The sequence below is a fragment of the Lathamus discolor genome, chromosome W, assembly GCF_037157495.1.
Source record: "Lathamus discolor isolate bLatDis1 chromosome W, bLatDis1.hap1, whole genome shotgun sequence".
Classification (NCBI taxonomy): Eukaryota; Metazoa; Chordata; class Aves; order Psittaciformes; family Psittacidae; genus Lathamus; species Lathamus discolor.
The window spans coordinates 38,194,084-38,215,667 of record NC_088908.1 but is presented as its reverse complement, the minus strand read 5'-3'; the positions used below and the strand labels follow the sequence as shown (position 1 = coordinate 38,215,667).

At 40.3% G+C, this 21,584-nt stretch overlaps 1 protein-coding gene across 2 annotated transcripts in view; it reads right to left on the bottom strand.

Annotated features, from left to right (window-relative positions):
- Positions 1-282: 282 nt before the first annotated feature.
- Positions 283-21,584, bottom strand: part of LOC136004495 (mothers against decapentaplegic homolog 2) — an 89,946-nt gene continuing 68,644 nt past the window's right edge. For both annotated transcript variants that reach the window (XM_065661031.1, XM_065661032.1), the window contains 6 exons: positions 14,073-14,147; positions 12,429-12,482; positions 10,511-10,723; positions 7,167-7,304; positions 6,857-7,001; positions 283-2,178 (listed from right to left, as the gene is read on the bottom strand). In XM_065661031.1, coding sequence (XP_065517103.1) covers positions 2,055-2,178; positions 6,857-7,001; positions 7,167-7,304; positions 10,511-10,723; positions 12,429-12,482; positions 14,073-14,147 — 749 coding nt within the window. In that variant the 3' untranslated portion in view covers positions 283-2,054. The remainder of the gene's footprint in view (positions 2,179-6,856; positions 7,002-7,166; positions 7,305-10,510; positions 10,724-12,428; positions 12,483-14,072; positions 14,148-21,584) is intronic.

Sequence of the window (21,584 nt, the reverse complement as noted above, 5' to 3'; positions counted from 1 at the left end):
GTGAAAGTAAACATCTGAGCTAGTCAGATGTAATTTTTGGTAGAAAAAAGCAAATGCATTAATAAACTTGATCTAGAGCAGAAGTCTGTATCACTCAACACACACAGCTCTGGAACCTCCATGATAGCTGGGTAAGAAGAGATTTTAATACTTAAACAATACCTTTCCAGCCACAATATGCAGGACACTTGTGCCATTTATTTGGGTGGGTTAGACTGATTCCTAACATTCAGTAGAAAATATATACAGCAAATAATTAAAAAAAAAAAAAATTAACCATCATGAGAATTAAAACCTTTATTAGTGTATTCACATTAGGCAAATGCAACACACATGAAGCTTATTTCTTAGGTTCACAAGTTCTACCAATACATTAGTCTACTGGTAAAATTAAGCACAAAATGATAACTGCTTTATCAATTTTTTAAAGGTGTCTGGCTCACTTTTTCAAGGCTTAATTTTTGGTATTGCTTCTATGCCCTAGTCATTATGGCATAAAAATATCCATCACTATCATCAGTTTGGTCCACTGATTAGAATCTGTAACACTGGCCACATTTTTGTTCTCAAAGCTAAGATATCACTAGCTGTACTTGTACAGTGCTGGTGTAACGGATGTAGCAATGGGAAAAACAAAGGCAATCCTGCTATTGCCACAATAAAAAAAGTATGACAGACACCTATATGTAAGATGTATATTTTTCAAGTCAGAATAACCCTTCTATGGAGTTTCCCAACCCTTCCCCAACCCAGACTTATTTGAACATATTTCAGAATATTTTTAATATAGTGCAGCTGTAGTGTCCAAAGTGTTCACAATAACATGCACTGTCACAAACAACCTAGAAGTCTTCCTTTGCTGGTCAGCAACCACTCAGCAACCACTATCCTAGAGGTTTTGCAGAAGCAACTACTTTTAATAACAAGGCCCATTATGAAATAATGAATGCATATAATCTGGTATGTAAGCAAGCTATATAAAGCTACTCTGATCATAAATTTAAATTCTGTTACTGAAATATGTTAAGAAGCTGCATCTATTTAAAACCTATACAAAAGAGTCTAGTTTACCCTGGGAAAGGATTTTTCAAGGTATTTGGCTCCAAACACTAAACCCCATTACTTTTAGTGATATCTGTTTAATGAAAAAAAGATACAAATTTAAGGGGTAAGCCAACACCCTTGCGTACTTAATCTGGTATCCAATGCTATGGTAAATTCTCATTCCATAAGAAAAAAAATGATGATTTCAATGATTCAAGGTACAAAAGTCCCAAATTACATCAGTACCAGCAACACTGCTGGCAACAGATGCACCAACTCAGATGGGAAGGAAAAAGTAGACTGCTAATGTGATGGATACTCAGAATTTATAATATGAATTCATTTTAGGCCCCATTAAGTATATAAAGTGTCTTAAGATTTCACAGATGAATCTTCAGACATTTCTTTCCCTTCCAATGGAGGTATTTTCTTTAAGAAGGCAGCAAAAAGTTAAGCTTTTCTACAAGTCTGCTTTTCATGTTTAGGACTTGAAAACCTGCTTATATAAAAAAATATAAAAGAATAAAGGAATAGAGCCTTGGAATTTTTGCCCCAATCAAAACCCAAATAACTATTTATGGGAACTAAAATGTATTCCAGCAAAATATTGTGATATTCAAGATCAAGATCATTACCTGCACATATACTTAGCTATTCATGTTATTGATAAACTAATAGGACACTCAATTATATACCTAATAAAAACACCATTCTTTAGAACTGTCCCTTCTTTCTGAAGAAGACATTTCTATACACTAAATTTTCATCTAGTATCAAAGTACAGAAAACAAAATCTACAAGGTGCTTTAATTGATGAGACCTCAAGTGCCTTTAAAAAAAAAAGGGGGGGGGGGGGCAAAAAAACCCCCAAACAAAAAACCCCAACAAAACAAAACCTTTTTTGACAGTAAACAGTTCATGGGGATCACACACAAATACTATGACAGCTATTATATTAAGTCTAGTAACTGGACTGGATATTTATCCCACTGGTAATGGAGGAAGGAGTTTTACGACATGCTGGAGCAGCGTACTGAAGGGGAGCCCATCTGAGTCAATACTTTGTCCAACCATTGTAGAGGTCCATTCAGGTGAAGTTCAATCCAGCAAGGAGTGCTTGTTACTGTTTGCCGCCTAAAAAATAAAGAATAGTAAAGTCAGAATGCAACGCTGTCTGACATAGTTTTCCATCAATATTTTTCATCCATATTTCCATCAAATATTTTTCCATCAACACCTACTACATAAAAAACATAAAAATCCACAACCATTACCATAACTGCTACTAAACTTTTTTCAGACAGTCTCACTGGGGGAGGGGGAGAACACCACACATACCAACAACAGAAACCTCCAAAACAACTCACATTTATAAGACATCAATAATTACATGCTTGTCTATAATACATCGAGAATATTCCACTCTGGAGAATAAGGTAAGAACTGCAGCATCTGGTTCAAGTGCCACACCAAGAGCCTTACAGCACAATACCATGGTGATCATAAGGTCTGGCTTTTTGGAGCAATTGACAAGATAAATGTATATGGAAACTGCTAGATATTGTCAGAAACACTACTCAAAACACAGTTTGCAGTTATACTGTGCTAGCTGATGCTGTCTCTGATTTCATGTCATCTTACACTTCTACATGTGTTTTATACTGTAACATCCTCACACAATTTCAGTAATAACTGTGTTTTCCCTTGTTCCCTATATAAACTCACCCACAATTTTCCCTTAAACACCACATAGTAAGCCTCAGTAAAGCTGAAGGGCTGACAACCATAAAAGCTTCATTCACTTTCCCATATATCTTTGTTTCAGAGAGCTGTTATTCAAAAAATCTTCCTTCTCATCTCAAAGTAAACAAATCAGTATTTAACATACTCTGCCTGGGAAACCCTGTTATTAACTCCCAGTCATGGGAGTTTTCCTAAACTAGACTGGCAAGACTGCTGTTGCTAACCCACTTTTTCCTAGTAATTCTAGATATTCCAAAGAAAGCAAGGAGGCATTAAGATTCAAAGGCAGCAAATTAGTCAGACACAAACCCAGACCCTTCATTTTTATTGTCAACACTGCAACAACCTTTCGTTTTAAGGAAATCTCTTTATAAAAACAGAGGAACTGAAAAGGCAGAAAGATTAAGGCAGCAAGAGGATGGATTTCAGAAGTTGTCTGTGGTTTCACATTTTCTAGGAGAAAGCAACTGCTGTCTGTGCTCTCTCAGCACTCTAAAAACCATTGTTATCTCCGTATCAAATGCCTATACCAAAACAAAGTGATCCAATAGAAGAACAATCTAAACCACAGGAAATATAATTCCATTTAGTCTCAAATTAACTCCCAAAGAAGGAAGCTTATTATTCCACTGCTGTCAATTCCCCAATAATGTGTTCTACAACACACTTCCTCAAAATTTTATAATTGGCTCTGTTCAACAACCCTGGTTTTGCACTGCAATGGCAAAAGTTGATAAAACAGTGACAGTCACTTAGCAGCCGTCTCAAAGCCAAAACTCTGCCTCTTCTACCCATAGATTTCCAGTTCACACATCACAGTTTCTCTGCTGAAATTACCTCAACTTTAACTTTCTTCAGAATATGATCCAAGACCTGGACAGTTCCTGTACCAAGGTGAAGACTTGACAGCTTATCTGAATTTCTACCACCATCTTCAATTCAAGCCAACATGTCTCAAGCAAAAAGATATAGGCTATTTTGTCTACAAACTTATAAAATTCTACCACCCTGCCATATCTGCACGCTTATGCGCATATACCATATGCCTAAAATGTCAGTAATGCTTTGGCTTTGCCAAAGCCTGCTCTATGAGAAACAGTTTTTGACATAATGAGGCATGGAAATTTTAACGAGAATGATGAATTTTACAGTGCTTCCTGGTCTATTCTGACAATTCAAACTACATTCATTTGAATTCAAGGCTGTGTTTGCAGGAGCAACCTTTTCTTGCTTTAATCACAACTGCAGCATAACTTACAAGTTTTGTGCATCAATAATTTATTAGCATCATCTTAAACAGAGATGCAAAGAAACTAGTTCAGCATTATGTTAGTAATCCGTTTCTGTGTTGCTCTGGTAGTGCTTCCACTGCAGCTTTTTCAATCCTATGGTTTATAGACTAACCAACACCATTCTCCCTCCTTAAAAATAACTTTACCAAAAGCCTCTCCACTGTTTTAACCCAGCACTTACACTCCATTCACTTCAAGTTGTCTCCATATACATTATATTAATAGAATCATAGAATAGTTAGGGTTGGAAAGGACCTCAAGATCATCTAGTTCCAACCCCCCTGCCATGGACAGGGACACCTCACACTAAACCATCCCACCCAAGGCTTCATCCAACCTGGCCTTGAACACCGCCAGGGATGGAGCACTCACAACCTCCCTGGGCAACCGATTCCAGTGTCTCACCACCCTAACAGGAAAGAATTTCCTCCTTATATCCAATTTAAACTTCCCCTGTTTAAGTTTTAACCCGTTACCCCTTGTCCTGTCACTACAGTCCCTGACGAAGAGTCCCTCCCCAGCATCCCTATAGGCCCCCTTCAGATACTGGAAGGCTGCTATTAGGTCCCCACGCAGCCTTCTCTTCTCCAGGCTGAACAGACCCAACTTCCTCAGCCTGTCTTCATACGGGAGGTGCTCCAGTCCCCTGATCATCCTCGTGGCCCTCCTCTGGACTTGTTCCAGCAGTTCCATGTCCTTTTTATGTTGAGCACACCAGAACTGCACACAATACTTCAGGTGAGGTCTCACAAGAGCAGAGTAGAGGGGCAGGATCACCTCCTTCGACCTGTTGGTCACACTCCTTTTGATGCAGCCCAGGATACGGTTGGCTTTCTGGGCTGCGAGCGCACACTGCCGGCTCATGTTCATTTTCTCATTGACCAGCACCCCCAAGTCCTTCTCTGCAGGGCCGCTCTGAATCTCTTCTTTGCCCAAAATTTCTTCGGTTCTTCTCCCCATCCTGCCAGGACTGGGTGGGGGGAGAAAGGGGGGAGTGAGCTAGTGGCTGCATGGTTTTGAGTTTCCAGCTGGGCTTAAGCTGTGACAGCCTTCTACTCACTTTTTGGTAGACTGTGCGCACTTGCTTAATTTTCACATTTTGAAATTATTTTGAATGGGTGGTTTCAGTAAGTGAGTTGGATGAATCTTGAGTGAGTTTCTGAGGGTTCTACACAGCCTCTTGCTCTCCCTTTACTGCTTTTGTTGCAAGACTGCAGACAAATATATTAATGCACAACACGTAGATGGTGTGAGGAGGTGTGCTGTGCTGGGGATGTCCCATTCTAGGGCGGGTTCCCGCTGTATATTAGGGCTGGGTCAGTTGTGAGGTTTTAACCCTCAAACTATTAGAAATCCCTCCCCCCCCCCCCCCCCCCCCCCAATGTGCTGATTGTTTTGTCCTTATATCTGAGCAGAACTCAGCAACTGAGGTTGTTGCATGAATTTTTTTCAGATATCTTTCAGCATGTATTGGTGTCTCTGAATTTTAAGGTTTTTGGACTCATGGAAAGTATTTCAGTGAAATATTTTCTAGGTTTATATTGGTTTTCTGACAGATATACTAGCTGAAGCTTCAGAAGAAAGAAGATAAAAACCATGGTTTGATCCCCAGGCCTACTCAGAGGCCGGCCTTTCCAGATACTTTGAAGGGTGAGACCAGTCACCTACATGGAGGGAGGAAGTATTCTTCCAGTTCCTGCAGTTGATGCTCTTGAGCATGTGTCTCTGTCACTGGGCTAATAGAGGTGATATCAGGAAACCTTTGTTATCTGCTTAGTCACCATCCTTTATTGACAGTTACTGTTTGTAGCTTTCTAGCCTGGAGTGATAAGCAGAGCAAAAGGAGGCCTTTCTTTTGTTCAGATTTGAATGTTGTATTTAATTATGCTAAGTGTATACATACTCCTTTTAAGCAAAAGTATTGATATGTCAGACTTCATTCTTTCAGTGGACAATTTCTAGGGAGGTTTAAGGGATTTGCTTAAAACCACATCTTTAGCTCTCCAAAATAATGAAATCTTTAATACTGCTCAGTTAGGAGTCAATTCCTTTTCTTCCCAAATTCCCATACTGCATTAAAAGCAGACACCATCCTCAACCATAGTTCTTAGCTTGTGCTAATAGAGGATTCAACTGGAATCTATTAAAAAAGCAGAAAAATCTTATTTTTTCCACTCAAACCCATTTCTAACAGTTTTACTACACAAACACAGTAATCTTATACCTGCAAAGTTTTTTCCACTACAAGTTCCAAAATATTTGCCATTCCTTAAATGTGTGTTCTGCAGCTGTTTTATTCTGCAGAATGCACTCTGACTATTCCTTTCTGTCAGGTACTATCAACTGCATCCCACACAGCAACTTAATGCACTCCTTATAGTCCATATAAAACAGGACACAGACCAAAATTACTATATATATGACAAAGAGCAAATAGTATCATAGCACAAAGTGTAGAACTTCTAGATGTTGTCAGTGATTTCTCCACAATAAGCAAGCAAGCAGGACCAAATGAGGAAATGGAATTTAGATGACATTCCTTGTTCAACAGCAGACTTTGATGCAATACTAAAATTAGTTTACTAGTCTTTATGACTTAGGAGCTCCACAGCTGAGGAGGAGAAAAAGGAAAATTTGGGTTCAACTTGCAGAGAACATATCTACAATAGCAGTGAGAAGCCTGTATGTATGGCTTCCAAGCCAGACAGAAATAGTGTATTAGTGAAAGAAGAAAAATGGCTAACTCTAAATTTAAAAGCAAAGGTTTTTCCTCTTACCTGTATTCAGCTCCCCATCCTTTAACAAAACTCATTCTTATGGTACACATCCTAGTAAGTTGATAAACTGCTTCAAAACCCTGATTCACAGATTGAGCCAGAAGAGCAGCAAATTCTTGGTTATTAAAGATTTTTAGATTGCATCCTATAAAGAAAAGAAAAAAAAGTCAAAAGGGTACAAGCAATGAATGTTTGTGTTTGCCACACAGAAACCCGAAACTATGAAGAAACTATCAATAGGATAGCAAACATCATCCAGCAAGTACATTCACAAGATAGTTTTACACAAGATCGTTGGTAGGCTACTAACCTGGAGGAATTTTGCATACAGTTGCAGGGTGCCAGCCATATCTTTGATTACAGTTGGGGCTCTGAACAAAAATCGCACTATCACTTAGGCACTCAGCAAAAACTTCTCCACCAATGTAATAGAGACGTACTCCCCTTCCTGTAGCAAAATTCAAAGGAACTGTAGTTATTATATGACCCAAGCAGATTAACAAACAAGGGAGCATTTTGTTTCAGGACCACACTGCTGGGCTAACAGCTGTAGCAGGTCCAGAACACAACTGACTTGCATTTTTCTTCCATGAACACACAAAATTTGAAGGAGAAGCAGAATAATTTTTGCTCAAGAGCGAGACATTTTTTTTTTTATTTTTTTTTTTTAGCCACATAATGGTTTGTAACCAAATCCAAGTTAGGAAGCAGTGCTCATTCCTAAATAACTTTTTAATTTAAAGAAATACTGAAATTGAAGCTGAAAGATTAGATTTAATTGAATTAAAACCTCTGCTAATACTGAAGTGTTGTATGCAAAGTGGCACAGGCCACTATGGCAAAAAAGGAAAACAAGTATACCAGTGCAACACTCCCCACTTATATGTGCCCACACTATTTCACAGCTCACCGCATACCCCTTCTCTGTACTACAGAGACAACAGGGCTTCATTTAGCCCTATTACAAAAAAATACCCCTAAGAAATCCTTCATTTAGCCCTATTACAAAAAAATACCCCTAAGAAATCCTATGTTCACTTTTAAATTGTTCTCTCTCCCCAAGTGGAAAAAAACAAAACAAACAAACTGCATGGGTTATTTCTAGCAGAATCATAGAATCAACTAGGTTGGAAAAGACCTTTAAGATTGTCCTGGGTTGAGCAGCAGCAGTCATTTTTCTCCTTCTTAGGAGCTAGTACAGTGCTATGTTTTGATCTTTTGGCCTGGGAACAGTGCTGATAACGCTGATGTTTTCAGTTGCTGCTCAAATGTTTGGTCTGGCCAAGGACTTTCTGAGCCTCATGCTCTGCTAGGGAGGAGGGGAGGCTGGGAGAAAGCAGAGACAGGACACCTGACCCAAACTGACCAAAGAGGTATTCCATACCACAGCACGTCATGCCCAGGAGGTAACGGAGAGTTACCCGGAAGGGCTAGTGGACTGCAGGGCTGGACGAGGTATAGGTCGGTGCTCGGCTGGGGGGAGTGGGGCGAGTTATCAGTCAGCTGGTGCTGAGGTGTTGTATTCTTTCCCCTTGTTATTTCCTTTATCATTATTATTATTGGTGGTAGCAGTAGTGATTTGTGTTATACCTTAGTTACTAAACTGTTCTTATCTCAACCCGTGGGAGTTGCATTCTTTTCGATTCTCCTCTCCGTCCCTCCAGGAGCAGGGGGAGGGCAAGAAGTGGGGGGAGTGAGTGGACAAGGTTTGTGGTTGGGTTTAAACCACGACAAAGATCAAGTCCAACCATTCCTGCCAAGACCATCACCAAACCATGTCACAAAGTGCCTCATCTACATCTCCCCCTTCTGTCTTCATTCCAGCTGGGGTCATCTGTCCCAGCTGTGTACCCCCAGCCTATTTGCTGGTTGAGGTGGTGTGAGAGGCAAAAAAGGCCTTGGCTCTGAGTAAACACTGCTCAGCAAATAGCATCCCTGAATTATCAACACTGTTTTCAGAATAAATCCAAAGTATAGCTACATACTAGCCACTGTGAAGAAAATAAAATTTATCCCAGCCCAAATAAGCACAAATATTCAAAGTTGTACAACTCCTCTCCCAAAGAAAGCTATTTATAAAACAGGTACTTTAAAGGCCACAGTTTCTCTTTCCCCTTTCTCTTTAAAACTATCTTTCAAACAATGTGAGCTGCTCTACAAAAAAAATGAGAACTCCTTACATTTTTGCTTTTTCTTATCATTGACCATTTTGATCAGTCAGCACAAGCATAGCCTGGGTTTCTGCACATCTGAAATTTTATTAGACAAGCATTTGGGCTTGGCATAGAGAGTCAGAAGGTTCTACACTAAAGAGGTTGAACTTTTACTAAAGAAAGATTCTTTTTTACCAGAAAAGATTTCATGAATGTTGCAAAATAAAAGAATACATAAAAAAAAACCCACAACAAAACAATAAACTAAAACCACCATAGTTTATTGAAGAACTTAAAGCCAAGATGCTGCACTGTGGAAAACAATATTCTTTACTAACCATTACGAAAATATCTTAATTATGTCAAAAGAGCATGTTATTTCAATGGCAGCTTTTCCCATTTCAGAAAAGAATTCAAGAAGTACTACCAATGTCCATTCTGCATTTTATAAATTAGAATAAACTAACCAGCATGTAAATATTTTTTAATTAAAGCTTAAATTTCAAGTCCAGAGGAGGGCCACGAGGATGATCAGGGGACTGGAGCACCTCCCGTATGAAGACAGGCTGAGGAAGTTGGGGCTGTTCAGCCTGGAGAAGAGAAGGCTGTGTGGGGACCTCATAGCAGCCTTCCAGTATCTGAAGGGGGCCTATAGGGATGCTGGGGAGGGACTCTTCCACAGGGACTGTAGTGACAGGACAAGGGGTAACGGGTTAAAACTTAAACAGGGGAAGTCTAGATTGGATATAAGGAAGAAGTTCTTTACTGTAAGGGTGGTGAGGCATTGGAATGGGTTCTCCAAGGAAGTTGTGAATGCTCCATCCTTGGCAGTGTTCAAGTCCAGGCTGGACAGAGCACTGGGTGACATGGTTTAATGTGAGGTGTCCCTGCCTATGGCAGGGGGGTTGGAACTAGATGATCTTAAGGTCCTTTCCAACCCTAACTATTCTATGATTCTATAAGCAACTCTGAATATAAATGCTACCCAGGGAAGAGTGTCCAACGAGGAGCCTGAAAGCCAAAAACCTGCCCCTCGGAATGCTTTGTTTCATCATCATCTTCCAGAAGGCAGAGAACAGCAACACAAGCAACAGAAATCCCATACAGCTGAGTGGCTTCCTCCTTTGCCCCTCTCAGCCCGAGAGCTGTGTGACTGTTCCTGCCACCAACTTAGTGACTACTGATTGAGGAAAGGCAGCTCCTTTCAGCTCCAGACATCACTACATCTCTTCCAAATTGCAAGTGGCTGCTACATTTCTCCCCCAGTTTTAGAAATGGTGACCTCTGTGTCTTTCCATTTCCATCCTTAGCAAGGGAGGCCAAGCTCTCCTTGGTAAGTCTCAAGAGAGAAGTTCAATGACAGGCTGCACGAGGGTGATAGGCTCCCAACATGCAGGTTTGCCCATCCTACCTGTATCGTTCCAGATAATTTAATGGCTAAACCAAAATTAAACAGTTAAAGGTAATTAAAATTAAACAGGTAAAGATCAGAAATTTTTACCTATATGTCGCCTTGTCATTTCCACTGTAGCATTTCTGTTTACATTGGAAAGCAGACCTAGACAAAATCGTTCTGAATTTGATGGATCTGTAAAGCCATCTACAGTCAGGGAAGGCTGCGATGCATGAAAGGTTTCTCCCACTCTTTGATTCAATTCATAATATGCTATTGAACACCAGAACGCAGGCTCTGAGTAAGTAACTGGTTGCAAGTCTAAAAAAAAAAAAAAAAAAAATTAATTAAAAAACAAGCTTAACAGAATTTGAGGCTGAAAAGAAATTTCTCTGCCCTGAGGAGAAGGACTTGGGGGCATTGGCTGACAGGAAGCTTGACATGAGCCGGCAGTGTGTGCTTGCATCCCAAAAAGCCAACCATATGCTGGGCTGCATCAAAAGGAGCATGGCCAGCAGGTTGAGGGAGGTGATTCTGCCCCTCTACTCTGCTCTTGTGAGACACACCCCACCCCACCCCCCCCCAGAGTACTGTGTTCAGCTCTGGGGCCCCCAACACAAGAAGGATGTGAACCTGTTGGAGCAAGTCCAGAGGAGGCCAAGAAGATGCTCCGAGGCCTTGAGCACCTTTCCTATGAAGACAGACTGAGAGAGCTGGGGTTGTTCAGCCTGGAGAAGGCTTAAGGGAGACCTTAGAGCAGTCTTCAAGTACTTAAAGGGGCCGACAAGAAAGCTGGAGAGGGACTTTTCACAAGGGCATGTACTGACAGGACAAGGGGTGTTGGCTTTAAACTGCCAGAGGGTAGATTTAGATTAGACATTAGGAAGAAGTTCTTCACTATGAGGGTGGTAAGACATTGGAACAGGTTGCCCACAGTAGCTGTGGATGCCCCATCCCTGGAAGCGTTCAAGGCCAGGTTGGAACTAGATGAACTTTAAAGTTCCTTTCCAACTCAAACCAGTCTATAATTCTATGCTATTCATCTCTTCCAGAAACAGTGGTAGTCTCCTCAAACTACTCAAATTATATTTTGCTTGCTGTCATTTTTACCTACCCAAGCAGAAGGAAATTCAATAGTCCACACAAGGGAAGGAGAGGAAGAAGGGTGATCTAATCTGGCCACAGCTCATATAGTTCTGTACTTGCATTCTGCTTGGCAAAATGATTAAGCTAATGTTGCAGAGAGTGACAGACACTGAGACACTTTTCTTGCCTTTCTATAACTTGCAAACATTTTGGTAACATTAAAGAAGAGATTAAGCTATCAGACACTGAACCACACAAAGGAAAAAAATATTAATGTGAAAATTATGCTCCCCTGTATTACACTAGACCTTATACTGTCTCTAGATAAAGGCAGTTCTAAGCTCTTTTTACCCTCCCCTACTAGAGCTCAGTACCTTCCCCAGGCAGGCATCTTCAGGTTTTCCTGAACTGTTTCCCATTTTCATCTACCCTAATTACTTACTCAGCATTCTGAACAGCATTTTCATGTCACATCCTGTCACCAAACCCAAGGGAATCTGATCTTCCTGGGTCATTTACACAGACACCCAACAATGGCACCTGATCAAAGAAGGTGGGCAACTAATGTGGGAGCAACAATTGCGTTGTGGTTACAGGTGAAACAGTACATGAGAAGAGCAGCAAGCACACATACAAGGGAAACAGTCTGGACAGCACTATGGATAGTCTAACATCCTTTAAACTATTTCTTTTATAAATGCTACTCCTGCATACACAACCATATTATTCCTTCTCTTTGCTAGAAACTCAACAGTTACAGAAATAGATCATTTGTTAAGTTATTAACCCAGCCTTATTATATTTAGCATCAGGAAGCCAACCCAATATTCTCCTGCCAATACAATGCTTATTTTCAAGTACATTATAATTTTAATGTAATTACATATATAAAAAAGAGTCATCACACACAGAGAAACAATTAAAAATATTTACATCTTACCCAGACTATGATTAACTGGGGAGAGATTATTAGGAGACAGCTCTGCTGGAGATCCTGTTGAAGCAATACAGATTGTTTCAGAGCAAATGATTTTTGTTATTCCAGATGGGTAGGTATAACCATTATCTATAGTTTTACATTAAAATTCTTTGGAATAAGAAACCTCAGATATCCTACAACCAGTTTTCCAGCATGTCACCTACTTATTCTGAATTAAGATTACATTTAATTTTCCAGACTCCTGGGAACCTACCCCTCCACGTAAAGACTCAATTAACATCTTAGTGTTGTATTTGGCAGAGTTCACTTCATGCACACTGTGAACATATCTTTATTTATGTACTTCTCCAGTGAGAATGTAGTGACTTCTTCCTAAATTCAGTAGAAAAAAGCTAAGATAAAGTGGATAAAACAAGATACTGCCTCTCTATTCTCAAAGGAGAGGGTTTATCTCTACAAAAGAACAAGCTAGATTTCCTCATTTGAAGACATTATTCTTTCCTGGAAGGAGGAAGGAAGAAACTCAAAACCATGAACTCTCCAACACAATTTGTGCATTAGTAGGCAAAATACAGAGAAGCTTTACACAGAAGCATTCCTACAACGACTGATGTCCAGATTTTTTAATTAAAGTACCTATTGTCACATAGTGGGAAAATATTGTAGGTCTTACAGAAACTAGCACAGTTGTTTCAAATTAACTGGAAAAGGCCGCTAACATTAGCTAATCAAGCACACTCAAATCATCCAGCATATAGCAGGAGGTTTTCATCCAGCACATTAACTGTCTTTGTCCAAATTTAAGGCCAACCAGATTATCTAGAAATCCTTTCAGACAGAGGCACAAGTACTTAATGTTTCCAAGTACTCTTTCAATAGAGTACTTATACAAGAATTAATTTGAAACATGGCAGAAGTGATAAGGTTGTCAGAGCTCACAGAATCATACATTTGTTAGGGTTGGAAGGGACCCCTGGAGATCATCTAGTCCAACCCTAGAGCAGGTCACCTAGAGCAGGTTACACAGGAACATATCCAGGCAAGTTTGGAATGTCTCCAGAGAGGGAGACTCCACGACCCCACCGAGCAGCCTGTTCCAGTGCTTTGCCACCCCATCCTTGTCGACCCATCCTGCCATGTCATCATAAAAGGCTATCAGATTAGTCAAGCATGATTTCCCCTTGGTGAATCCATGCTGAATACTCCTGATCATGACCTTTTGTCATAAAAAAACAAAACAGTTGTGACAGGCTCTCAAAATGCAGCATTTCTGTAACTTGTTTAAGGCCAACAGATATTTTGCTTCAATGAACTTATGTCCAGAAAGTAAAGTTAGGGGTACACTGAAACCAGTCTGCTTTAATAAGTCTGTTTTAAGCCTTTACAATGAAGACTTAGAGCTGTATGCTTTTGCTGTGAAATAAATGAAGTGTACTTAATATGTCAACAAATGTTTTAAAAGCATTCCCCTAGGAAAAAAATTATTTTGTTCACAAAAGATTGAAATGGATATTTTAAACAGAAAACACAAGGGTGTACAGAGGGCTACTGCCATCATTGTTCAGGCTGAATTCATGCCAATATGCAGAGAGGACCACAACCAGCAATCTCAAGCCTTGAAAGTAATGAAAAAACAAACGCTACCTGTATCCATGCTTTGGTTCAACTGTTGGTCACTTGTTTCTCCATCTTCACTGATATATCCTGGAGGTGGTGTTTCTGTCAATAAAAAATAAATAAAAAAGTCCACCTACTGGTTCAATGACTGGGGAAATGTATAGGATTTAGCATTTCGTGATTTTGTTAGAGAAAAGGGCAAAATTTTACGATAACTAAATATTAGAAATGATTATATTTGAAAATTTATAAATCAGTAGTGTGGGTTTGGAAATACTGTAATTTTCCAGTACTGTTTGTAGTTTTGTACCAGAGTTATTCAGTAACCAATGTTAACAATGGTAGGCTAGGTGGTAAGAGCTAACATAATTACATATGGTAAAGGGCATACGGGTGGATTTAAAAAGTATTGTGAAAGTCTATCGAAGTAGAAATTAAAGGACACACCAGGGTAGTCAAGTGAGAACAAGACAATGCTGGCATCCACACAATGGTTGGGATATATCCAAAGAACAGAAAGGTGAAGAAGGACAGAGCGAGGAAGACTTCTTACTTCATCTGAGGAGGACTCCTTACTTCATCAATGCGACCACCAGAGGAGGCTGCGCAAGCGCAGAAGAGGCTGATGTCGTAATAGACTGATGTGGCAATCCTTGATACATATGTAGTAGTTAATGATGCAATCCGTGTTAAATATGTATTAGTAACCAAATTTTAGTGTATAAATTGCGAACGCGATGTGACGAGGTGGAAGCCAGATTTGGGGGAGTGCCCCTGGTTTCCCAGCGCTGCAATAAAGCACCTCATATAACCATTCCGGTGGTTATGTGTTTATTCTTACGCTAACATTTTGGCGACCCAGATGGGACCTCGCGGGCATTGCTGAGGCGGATCGCGTTTCGATCCCGCTCCAGCCGGCACCGAGAAATTCTCGGGGAGCCATCGACCGCGACCGACCTCTGCTGCTCACGACGGACCTCTGACACGGTAAGAAAGGTGCTTTATTAAAGTTACAGAACCGGTTTCTAGTAAAAGTATGGTGTATTGACCTTTGGTAAGGTCTGGTAAAAGCCTGCCTGTTATACACAGCGAAAAGCTGCGTTTGGCTGGGCTAGTAGAAAAGCCTGCCTGTTAGACGCGGTGAAAGCTGCGCTTGGTTGGGGCTAGAGAGCTCTCGGGGTAAAAGCCTAGGTGCCGTCCGTTAGACAATAGCGAAAGCTCTGCAGGTTTGGCAAACGTGGTTATGGTATTGGCATTTGTGCTGCAGGATCAGCATCTGTCTGTATAATTCCTGTAACGTAGTGGTAAGTGTGTGTGCGTGTTTTGGAGATCTCTTTGTATTTACAAAATGCCATTGGTCCCTAAGTCGTCTCCATTAGGTTGTTTTTTTTTTAAGTCACTGCAAGGAGGGTCGGTTTGGGCAGAGCATGCAAAAGAGTAAACTAATTGATTACTGTAATGTACGGTGGATGCAATATGAATTAGAAGACCAGGAAAATGGCCTGAGAATGGAACTTTACAGTATAATACTATTTTGCAATTGATGTTGTATTGCAAAAGGGAAGGAAAATGGGACGAGTTTCAAGGGAGGCAGGAGCGAGCTGGAAAGCCCTGCTGCTGCTTTCCTCCCACCCACCTACCCCTCCTCCTTTACCCCTCTCCTTTCCCCACTCCCTTTCCCTCCCTTCAGAAAAAAAAAAAAAAAAGGAAAATTAAAAAAAAAAAAAAAAAAAAGAAAAGATGAATGGCAGAAATCCTATGGAATAATGGTTGTTAAGGTAAATACTAATGAACAATGTAAGGGATGTGCTACTAAGAAAAGAGGTATGGGGTGTCTTGCCTTAAAGAATAATTTACAACATCAGAAAGATATTGAAAGCTTGGATTTGACAGTTGCCCCATCAGCCCCACCAGCATTAAATGAAGAAAGGGGGGAGGAAGAGGATTTTGTAATTAAAAAAAAAAATAAAATTAAATTAAAAAAAAAAAAAAAAAGAGAATTAATGTAGACAGAATGTGATATAATCAATGTGCCCTTTGCAAGCAGGAAGGACATTGGAAAAATGAATGTCCATCAAAAGGGGGGCAGTTCATGTCAACAAGAAATCCTTTTGCAGGATCCGACATGGCTAAAACAATCACAGAATCACAGAATCACAGAATCCCAAGGGTTGGAAGGGACCTAAAAAGATCATCTAGTCCAACCCCCCCGCAAGAGCAGGGTAACCTACAGTACATCACACAGGAACTTGTCCAGGCGGGCCTTGAATATCTCCAGTGTAGGAGACTCCACAACCCCCCTGGGCAACCTGTTCCAGTGCTCTGTCACTCTTACAGTAAAGAAGTTCTTCCTGATGTTAACGTGGAACTTCCTATGTTCCAGTTTACACCCATTGCCCCTTGTCCTATCACTGGATATCACTGAAAAAAGCCTAGCTCCATCATCCTGACACCTACCCTTCACATATTTGTAAACATTGATGAGGTCACCCCTCAGTCTCCTCTTCTCCAAGCTAAAGAGACCCAGCTCCCTCAGCCTCTCCTCATAAGGGAGATGTTCCACTCCCTTAATCATCTTTGTGGCTCTGCGCTGGACTCCTTCAAGCAATTCCCTGTCCTTCTTGAACAGAGGGGCCCAGAACTGGACGCAATATTCCAGATGCGGCCTCACCAAGGCTGAGTAGAGGGGGAGGAGAACCTCTCTTGACCTACTAACCACTCCCTTTCTAATGCATCCTAAGATGCCATTTGCCTTCTTGGCCACAAGAGCACATTGCTGGCTCATGGTCATCCTCCTATCCACCAGGACCCCCAGGTCCCTTTCCCCTTCACTACTTTCCAGCAGGTCAACCCCCAACCTGTACTGGTACATGGGGTTGTTCTTCCCCAGATGCAAGACTCTACACTTGCCCTTGTTAAATTTCATCAAGTTTCTCCCCGCCCAACTCTCCAGCCTGTCCAGGTCTCGCTGAATGGCAGCACAGTCCTCTGGTGTGTCAGCCACTCCTCCCAGTTTTGTGTCATCAGCAAACTTGCTGAGGGTGCACTCAGTTCCCTCATCCAGGTCATTGATGTTGTTGGGGGACTTTGTTAATCAAAGCTGACTAAGCCAAGCAGAAAATAAAGAACCCCTTGTAAAGATCCAACTAGGAGAGGAGGAAGTAAAATTTTTAATAGACACAGGGGCTACATATTCAGTTTTAAATGATTTACACGGGGGGTTAGGGGAAAGAACTATGACAATTGTGAGAGCCACAGGGAAGGAGGAAATATGGCCATTCTTGCAGCCCCTAGATCTGCGATTTGGAGGGAAGGAATTAACACACGAATTTCTATATGTACCTGAATGCCCCATTCCCCCTTTAGGACAGGACTTATTGGTGAAATTGGATGCAATGATCACTTTGAAGATGGTGAATTAATAATGCAAATCCCCGAATCAAAAGCAGGACAGATGTTGGTTCTTAAAAAAACCCCATTGCTCAAATTCCAAAAGAGGTAAAAGAGGCTGTGATACCGACAGTTTGGGAGACAGAAATCCCGGGAAAATCAAAAGCAGCTCAACCAGTAACAGTGGAATTAAAAGATGGGGTTAGGCCAGTAAGAGTTAAACAATATCCTCCGAAGCTAGAGGCAAAGTTTGGGATTATAAAAACAATTGAGAAATTTTTGAAATATCGAATTTTGGAAGAATGTGAATCAGAATATAACACACTAATTTTTCCAGTAAGAAAACGAAACAGTGAATATAGGTTAGTACAGGATCTGAGGGCAATAAATAAAATAACAAAAGATATCCCCCCCAGTAGTAGCAAATCCTTATACACTGTTAACATCTGTGAAGGAAAAATATAAATGGTTTACAGTGATTGATTTAAAAGATGCCTTCTTCTGCATTCCTCTTAATAAAAATAGCAGGAAACTGTTTGCATTTGAATGGAAGAATCCACAGAGTGGACGAAAAACAGAACTAACGTGAACCAAACTACCACAAGGATTCAAAAACAATCCAATCCTTTTTGGGAATCAATTGGCTAAGGAACTGGAGACATGGACTACTCAAGGAAAGGTACAGGTACCGAGATCACAATATCTCCGATTGCAATATGTAGATGGTATCTTTATTGTGGCAGAACAGAAATCATTATGCATAAAAGTGACTATTGGAATCCTGAACCAGCTAGGAATAAAAACTGCATAGAGACAATTTGTGCCATTCCAGAACCACGGAATTTACATGAGTTAAGAACATTTTTGGGCATGGCAGGATGGTGCACGTTGTGGATAATGAATTACGGACTTATTGCTAAACCCCTGTATGAAGCCCAAAAATCACATGCTTTTGTTTGGGACAAACCACAGAAAGAGGCCTTTAAAAGACTGAAGAAGACGTTAATAAAATCACCAGCATTGGGACTCCCAGATTTGACAAAGGACTTTCAGTTATTTGTCCATGAGAGGCAGAGATTGACGTTGGGAGTATTAACCCAGAAAACTGGAAGCTGGAAAAGACCAGTAGGATATTTTTCAAAACAACTAGATCCGGTAAGTGCGGGATGGCCTTCATGTTTAAGAGCGGTAGCGGCAACTATTGTTCTAATACAGGAGGCCAGAAAACTGACTCTGGGAAAACATATTGAAGTGCTTGCACCACATATGGTAAAAACTGTCTTGGAACAAAAAGGGGGGGTATTGGTTATCCCCTAGCCGAATGATGAAATATCAAGCAATCTTAACAGAACAAGATGATATGAATCTAAAGACTACTAATTTGTTAAATCCAGCAGCTTTTCTAGGAACTGACCTAGAGGAAGGAACTCTTGAACATAACTGTACAGAGGTCATCGAGCATATATATATGCAACCAGAACAGACTTAAAAGAGGTACCTCTTGAGCAACCGGACTGGGAACTTTTCACAGATGGAAGCAGCTTTGTGGAGAACAGAACACGGTACGCAGGATATGCTGTAACAATGCAACAAAAGGTAATTGAGGCAAAAACATTACCTCCTGGGACGTCAGCTCAACGGGCAGAGCTGATAGCTCTTACAAGAACGTTGGAACTGAGCGACAATAAAAGGTGAATGTATGAACTGATTCAAAGTGTGCGTTTGGTATAATACATATACACGGAACATTGTAAAAAGAACGAGGACTGTTGTCTTCACAAGGGACTAATATAAAATATCAAGAAGAAAATTTTGAAACTGATAACTGTACAAAAACCCAAACAGATAGCCAGTATGCATTGTAAAGCACACCAAGGAGGAACTTCGAAGGTATCCGAAAAAATACACTGGCAGATTGGACAGCTCGACAAGTTGCCCGAAAGGTATGGAACATGATGACCCTGATACCTCTCAAGGTAAGCCCACTCCATACCTATCTTTCACAAGATCCTAATTATTCAAAAGAAGATGAAAAGCTGACAGGACTATTGGAGGCTCAAAAGAATTCTGAAGGGTGATATACAACAACAACAACTGGACAAATAATAGTACCACCAGCAATAATGCGAAAAATCCTACAAACTGAACACCAAAAATGTCATTGGGGTGCAGAAGTATTGGTAACTTATTTAAGGCTAGGAATAATTTCCACACAGATGTTAACGATGGCAAAAGCAGTGGGATCAAAATGTGAAATTTGTTTGAAAAATAATCCAGTGGTAAAAAGACAAATTAAGATGGAAAGAATTAGGATAGAAGTGGAACCAGGAGATTATTGACAGGTTGATTTTGCAGAACTACCAAAAGTACAAGAGTACAAATATCTGCTAGTAGGGGTTAACACCTTTTCTGGATGGCCAGAAGCCTTTCCCTGTCGCACCAATCAAGCAAAAGAAGTGGTGAAATGGTTACTTAGAGAAATCATCCCACGGTTTGGAGTTCCTTTAGGAATATCATCAGATAGGGGTCCACATTTTATTGCCAACCATAGTACAAGAAGTTAGTAAACTATTAGGGATATCATGGAACTTACATACTCACTGAAGGCCCCAATCTAGTGGACAGGTAGAAAAGATGAACCAAACAATAAAAAGACAAATCAGTAAAATATGTCAGGAGGCCAGAATAAAATGGCCACAAGCATTACCTATAGCTCTGTTATGAATCAGAGTAAAACCCAGAAGTGGAATGTCAATAAGCCCCTATGAGATCCTCTATGGAAAGCCATACTTGGCAGGAACCCTCCACAGGAACTAAAGTAGGATGGGCTATGGAATCCTTATTTACTCAAGTTGCAGTATATCGGAATAGAGGAATGATTTATGATCTAATTGGTCAGACAGAAAGATTAGCTAAAATAACAAAAAGGGATTCAAAGATATAAATTTGCAATTACAAGCCACGACTAAAATGACCTTGCAGAACAGAATGGCATTGGACATGTTACTACTTAAAGAACATGGTGTTTGTGAATATTTGAAAGATAGAATAGACCATTGTTGTATTCATATTCCCAATGTAACTGCGAACATAGAATATGATATTTCCCAATTGACTAAAGTTGAACAGGAAGCAGAAAAAGAGAATATATTGAACAAAATTGGATTGGAGCACTCTGATAGTTTGAGCCTTCACCTCACAGGATGGGTCCATTCCCTCCTACAAACTATAATTGTGATACTGATTGTATTTTTAATGCTATATTTGATGTATCTTTGTATTTCCTGATGTTAACGTGGAACTTCCTATGCTCCAGTTTACACCCATTGCCCCTTGTCCTATCACTGGATATCACTGAAAAAAGCCTAGCTCCATCATCCTGACACCTAAAGGAAATAGCCCAAAACAGAGCATGGACCCATCGAATCACAGAGGCAGTAACTAGGAAACATCTGGAATACCCTACACCTCCACTGACTTATCAGAAGACAGCTACCTAAGAGAATGAAAATACTTACTTAAGTTAAGTGAAGTATTTTCAAAGGGGGGAAATGTTAGAGAAAAGGGCAAAATTTTACGATAACTAAATATTAGAAATGATTATATTTGAAAATTTATAAATCAGTAGTGTGGGTTTGGAAATACTGTAATTTTCCAGTACTGTTTGTAGTTTTGTACCAGAGTTATTCAGTAACCAATGTTAACAATGGTAGGCTAGGTGGTAAGAGCTAACATAATTACATATGGTAAAGGGCATACGGGTGGATTTAAAAAGTATTGTGAAAGTCTATCGAAGTAGAAATTAATGGACACACCAGGGTAGTCAAGTGAGAACAAGACAATGCTGGCATCCACACAATGGTTGGGATATATCCAAAGAACAGAAAGGTGAAGGAGGACAGAGCGAGGAAGACTTCTTACTTCATCTGAGGAGGACTCCTTACTTCATCAATGCGACCACCAGAGGAGGCTGCGCAAGCGCAGAAGAGGCTAATGTCGTAATAGACTGATGTGGCAATCCTTGATACATATGTAGTAGTTAATGATGCAATCTGTGTTAAATATGTATTAGTAACCAAATTTTAGTGTATAAATTGCGAATGCGATGTGATGAGGTGGAAGCCAGATTTGGGCGAGTGCCCCTGGTTT